The sequence below is a fragment of the Rhineura floridana genome, chromosome 2, assembly GCF_030035675.1.
Source record: "Rhineura floridana isolate rRhiFlo1 chromosome 2, rRhiFlo1.hap2, whole genome shotgun sequence".
NCBI classification, from domain to species: Eukaryota; Metazoa; Chordata; class Lepidosauria; order Squamata; family Rhineuridae; genus Rhineura; species Rhineura floridana.
In genome coordinates, this window is record NC_084481.1 from 99,747,309 (window position 1) to 99,753,547 (window position 6,239).

Here is a 6,239-nt window from a genome sequence, read left to right on the forward strand (position 1 = left end):
TCCAACTTTCACATCCATACATAGAGTTTGGGAATGCCATGGTCTGAATGATCCTGACTTTAGTGTTAGTTATACATCTGTGCATTTGAGGACCTTTTCTAGTTCTCTCATAGCTGCCTTCCGCAGTCCTAGCCTTCTTCTGATTTCTTGACTATTGTCTCCATTTTGGTTAATGACTTTGCCGAGGTATTGATAATCCTTGACAAGTTTATTTATTTATTATCTATTGATTGATATTTATTAGTCGCTTTTTTTCCAAAATGGAACTCAAAGTGACTTACAAAAAGAATTGTGCTCAAAGCGGCTTACAACAAAAGCAAACAATTACAAAAACAATTTCATAATAAAATAATACAACAGAAGTAATAAAACAATAACAAATGTCACAGCAAACACAAAACCCTTTTCAATACTATAAGTATAACATTAATATTTTAATGCAACTCTATGTTTTAATTTTGTACGTTGCCCAGAGTGGCTGGATTGCCAGCCAGATGGGCGACTAATAAATTTAATAAATAAATAAATAAATTACATTCTTTAGCAGAAGACAAAGTTTCAGCGTTGCTCCTAGAAACACCCCACCCATGATGTTACTCGCAGTCGCACTCCTGCAGCCACTTCTTGCAAGTCCTCCAAAGGCCGGAGATAGTGGGGTAGCTGGAAACACCATGTTCATGATTTTATGCACAGTAGCTCAGACAAGTCCCATCATCTTCCAGAGAACTTGCCATGTTGATAAAATGTTCAATGTCCTCACTGTCAACGTTAAAGTTACATAAATCTTCTCTTGTCATTACTTTAGTCTTCCTGACGTCAGAGCTTGGAAAAGTTACTTTTTTGAACTACAACTCCCATCAGCCCTAGGCAACATGGCCACTGGATTAGGCTGATGGGAGCTGTAGTTCAGAAAAGTAACTTTTCCAAGCTCTGCCTGACGTTCAGCTGCAGTCCTGCTTTTGTGCTTTCCTCTTTAACTTTCATCAGCATTCATTTCAAATCATTGCTGGTTTCTGCTAGTAGTAAGGTATCTTTTGCATATCTTAAATTCTTGATATTTCCCCCTCCAATTTTCACACCTCCTTCATCTTGGTCCAGTCCTGCTTTCCGTATATGTTCTGCATATAAATTAAACAAATAGGGTGTTAAAATACGCCCCTGTTTCATACCCTTTTCGATAGGGAACCAATCGGTTTCTCCATATTGTTCTTACAGTAGCATCTTGTCCAGAGTATAGGTTGAGCATCAGAACAATCAGATGCTGTGGCACCCCCATTTCTTTTAGAGCATTCCATAGTTTTTCGTAATCACACTCAAAGGCTTTGCTGTAATCTATAAAGTACTGCATGATATCCTTCTGAAGTTCCTTGGTCCATTGCATTATCCACCATATGTTTGCAATATGATAGGGCTGTAACCCATTCTGGATAGGATTGCACTCCCATTGAAGGAGCAGGTCCGCAGTTTGGGAGTCCTCTTGGATCCTGCCCTGCTGATTGAATATCAGGTGGCTGTGGTAGCCAGGCGTACTTTTAGCCAGCTCAAACTGGTCTACCAGCTGCATCAGTTCCTGGAAGCAGTTGACTTGGCCACAGTGACACATGCATTGGTGACATCGAGGCTTGATTACTGTAACACACTCTATGTGGGGCTGCCTTTGAAAATGGTTCAGAAATTACAGTTGGTTCAAAATGCAGCAGCCAGAATGTTAACTGGAGCACGGCATAGGGAGCATATCACCCCTCTGCTTTATCAACTACACTGGCTCCCAAATTATTTCCAGGCCCAATTCAAAGTGCTGCTTCTGACCTTTAAAGCCCTAAACAGCCTTGGACCAATGTACCTGAGGGACCGCTTACACCCATATGTACCTGCCTGGGATATATCATCTGCCTCTAGTCTCCTCTGCGTGCCTGGAATGAAAGATGTTAGACTGACAGGCACACAAGAGAGAGCCTTTTCAGCTGTGGCCCCCAAGCTTTGGAATACCCTACCACAAGAAGCCCTCTCTGCTCCCTCTCTGATGGTTTTCCAGAGACTTCTGAAAATGATCTTGTTCCAGAGAGCCTTTGGGAGGGACTGAGGTACAGCCTGACACTGATTTTATGCTTTCTAAGTTAATTTTTACCTCTGTAGTCCCTTCAGTACCACTCCGTATATATGTATGTATATGTGTGTGTGTATATATATAGCATATTATGTATTTTAATTGCAGTTTATGCATTTCAATTTATTTTAATGTTTTTGTGATTTTTATTGCATACAATTTGTATTATGTACATGTTGGATTTTATTGTAAACCGCCCTGATTGCCCTATTATAGGGTAGAAGGGCGGGATAGAAATACGTTAAATAAATACGTAAATAAATATGATCTCTGGTACCTCTTCCCTTTCTAAATCCAGCTTGGACATCTGACATTTCTCGCTCCATGTATGGTAAGAGCCTTTGTTGTAGAATCTTGAGCATTACTTTACTTGCAGGGGATATTAAGGCAACAGTACAATAATTACTACATTCCCTGGGATCCCCTTTCTTTGGAATTGGGATGCATATTGAACGCTTCAGGTCTATGGGCTATTGTCTTCTTTTCCATATTTTTGACAACTTTTTGTCAGAATTTGGACAGATTTAGTCTCAGTAACTTGTAGCAACTCTATTGGTATGTCATCTGTTCCTGGTGATTTGTTTCTTTCAAGTATTTTAAGAGAAGCTTTCACCTCACATTCTAAAAGTTCTGGTTCTTCATCATACGGTTCCTCCATGAATGAATCTGTCTTCCTTGCATCTCTTTTATATGTTCTTCAGTATGATGCTTCCATCCTCCTTTTATTTTTTCTTGGTCAGTCAGTGTGTTCGCCTGTTGATTATTCAGCATCCCTACTTTTGGTTTAAATTTCCCTTTAATTTCTCTCATCTTTTGGAATAGGGCTCTTGTTCTACCCTTTTTCCTGTCTTCTTTTCTTTCTATACAATAACTATTATAATCGTTCTCTTTGTCCCAACGTACTAGTCGCTGTATTATTGCATTTAGGGTTCTAACTGTGTTTCTATCTCCTTTTGCTTTCCTTCTTTCTTTAACCATTTTAAGAGTTTCTTCAGTCATCCATTGAGATCTTTCTCTCTTTTTAACTGGAGGTATTGTCTTTTTGCATTCTTCCCTGATAACGTCTCTGACTTCAGTCCATAGTACTTCTGCTTCTCTGTCAACTAAGTTTAAAGCCTCAAATCTGTTCCTTATTTGATCTTTATATTCTTCTGGGATGTTATTTAAATTGTATTTTGGAATCATGATTGCTTTGTTCTTATTTAGCTTTACTCTGATTTTCTATATTACCAGTTCATTATCTGTACTGCAGTCTGCTCCTGGTCTTGTTTTCATGGAAGTATGGAACTTCTCCATCTTCTGCTACCAACTATATAATCAATTTGATTCCTATATTGATCATTTGGTGGTGTCCACATGTACAGTCGTCTTTAAGGTTGCTCGAAAAATGTGTTTGCAAGAAACAAGTTATTCACTAAGCCTTTCTCCTGCTTCATATCTATCTCCATTTTCCCACAATTCCTGGTTCTTCTCTGTTGCTTACTTTTGCATTCCAGTCCCGCATGATTATCAGAACATCTTTTCCTGTGTGATCAATTTCTTCCTGTACTTCTGCATAAGATCTCTCCAATTCCTCCTCTTATGCATTTGCCTTTGGGACATAGACTTGGATGATAGTTATGTTAATAGGTTTCCCGTTTAATCTCATTGATATCACTCGCTCAGACCTTGAGTTATAGCTCCTGATTGCTTTTTCTACATCACTTCTCACTATTAAAGCAACCCCATTTCTACTTAATTTATCATTGTCTGCATAAAATATTTTGTAGTTGCCTGCCTGAAAATGTCCTATTCCCATTCATATTAATTCACTCATGCAAAGTATTGTAATATTGATATGTTCCATTTCTGGCTTGATAATTTCTAACTTTATATTAAGTTGTATAAAGAATACAGGCAGACAAGTAGGGGTGTAGTCATCCAGGGTCTCGGGGGGGTCTTAGACCCCTTACTTTTTTGGGACCAGGGTCCCAGCTGGGTCCCTATCTCTCCAGCATTCTACTAACCAGTCAGCAAGAAAGGGGAGTGTATTAGCCAGTGAAAAGAGTCATCTAACGTGCTTCCTTGTCTTTTTCTGGTTTTTGGAGTGAAAGGAGGTGAGTCAACCACTGAGAAGACTCTTCTGAGGAGCTGACACTTTCCCCTTTCATGCTCACTGACTCCTAGGGATGTTTCCAAGGCTCTCATTCTCAACCCAGCAGCAAAAAGGGGGGGAAGAGGTATGGTTGTGACTATAATGAAGGGACCCTGCCCTTCTGAATTTGCGACTACCCTACTGCAGACAAGTCCCTGCTCTGAAGGAGTTTACCATCTAAAATTTGATACAGTGAAAATAAGAGCAGAAGGGGATGCAAGAGTAAACTGACAAGCAATATGCAAATGTTTCAGTTACAAGCTGACTTACAACAGATCATGGAAACTAGGAGGTTCTGCCACAGGCTTCATGGAGAAGGTGGGTTTTTAGGAGGTATCTGAATGAAGTAAGAAAGGTGACATCACATAGGTCTTGTGGAAGGCAGTTCCAAGCATATAGAGCATTAAGGGAGAATTGGCGGAGTCTTTTTGGAGAAGTTGGAGTCCTTCAGACAGCATGGACCAAATAAATTGGGTGCACATTATGTGATGATAGTATGGCAAGTTGCACATCTTTACATGACACCTTCAGGTAAAAGCAGTGCACCTTGAATATTTGCAAAAAACAAAAACGAGAGCAGTTTTGTTGATAAGCAAAATAATGCCAAATACGCATTTTCAGATGTACTCTATCTATAGCAGTGAGGTGAAGGCGAACATTTCCATTCCTTTTCCTTACACCGACAGGTGATACCTCTGGTGATAATGGAAACAGACGGCAACCGCACACTACTTACCAGCTTTGTCCTGGTGGGTTTCACAACAGATCCGCTCTTGCGGATCATCCTCTTTGTGCTTTTTCTGGTCTCGTACACCCTAACCCTGACTGGAAACCTGGGTCTCATGACACTGATCTACCTAGATTCCCGCTTGCACACACCCATGTATTTCTTTGTGGGCAGCCTTTCCTTCCTGGATGTCTGGTACTCCTCAGTCTACACTCCCCGGATCCTGTCTGACTGTGTGTCCAAGAGCAAGGCCATCTCCCTTGCAGGCTGTGCAGCTCAGTTCTTCTTCTCAGCTGGCTTAGCCTACAGCGAATGCTTCCTGCTAGCCGCAATGGCCTATGACCGCTACGTGGCCATCTGCAACCCACTCCTCTACGCCACTGCCATGCCCAGGAAACGCTGCATCCAGCTGGTCATTGGGTCTTACGTGGCTGGCTTTGCTAATGCCGTTGTGCATACAGGCAACACTTTCCGCCTACACTTCTGCGGGAACAACATTATCAACCACTACTTTTGTGATGTGCCACCACTTCTGAAGATGGCCTGTAGTGATACTCGAGTCTCTGAACTCATCCTGGCCACAGTCATTGGTTGCAACATGCTGGCAACCACTATTCTCATCCTGGGCTCGTACGCGGGCATCGTGGCAGCCATCATACGCATCCGTTCAGCTGCAGGACGACGCAAGGCCTTCTCCACTTGTTCTGCCCACCTCATCTCTGTCTCCCTCTTCTATGGCTCCATCCTCTTCATGTATTCCCGACCCAGCTCCCAGCACACTCCAAACTGGGACAAGGCAAATGCACTTTTCTACACAGTGGTCAACCCTTTGGTCAACCCCTTGATTTACAGCTTGCGCAACAAAGATGTCAAGGCAGCCTTCAAGAAAGTCCTGGGGAGATTCATAGCACCTAAATGAATGGCAATGAATGGGACTCTGAGCCAAACCGGATGTGATATCAGAGCTGCATGAATGCCCTCCACTGTCTGCAAACTTTTATGGTTAGCAGCTGGACAGGGAATCTGGATGGGGAAAGCATCACTGCAGGGAAGGGATAAACCCTTTCCTTCTTGCTGTTTTCCTAAGTAAACCTAACATCCCTAACAAAAAGTGCTCCTGAAGCTGCTGCTTGCTACATCAATAAAACATGTTTGCAATCTTAAGCTGCATTAACAGAAACATAGAGTCCACTATGGTCAAGTGCCATAGCAGATAGCTGTGTTTAGTTCTGGGTACCACATGTTAAGAAGGACTTTCATAAATATCAGTG

At 41.7% G+C, this 6,239-nt stretch overlaps 1 protein-coding gene across 1 annotated transcript; it reads left to right on the forward strand.

The window, feature by feature from the left end:
- Nucleotides 1-4,945: 4,945 nt before the first annotated feature.
- Nucleotides 4,946-5,887, forward strand: LOC133378247 (olfactory receptor 9G4-like). The gene has a single exon (XM_061613045.1). The coding sequence runs from the start codon at nucleotides 4,946-4,948 to the stop codon at nucleotides 5,885-5,887; it is 942 nt and encodes a 313-aa protein (XP_061469029.1).
- The last annotated feature ends 352 nt before the right edge of the window (nucleotides 5,888-6,239 follow it).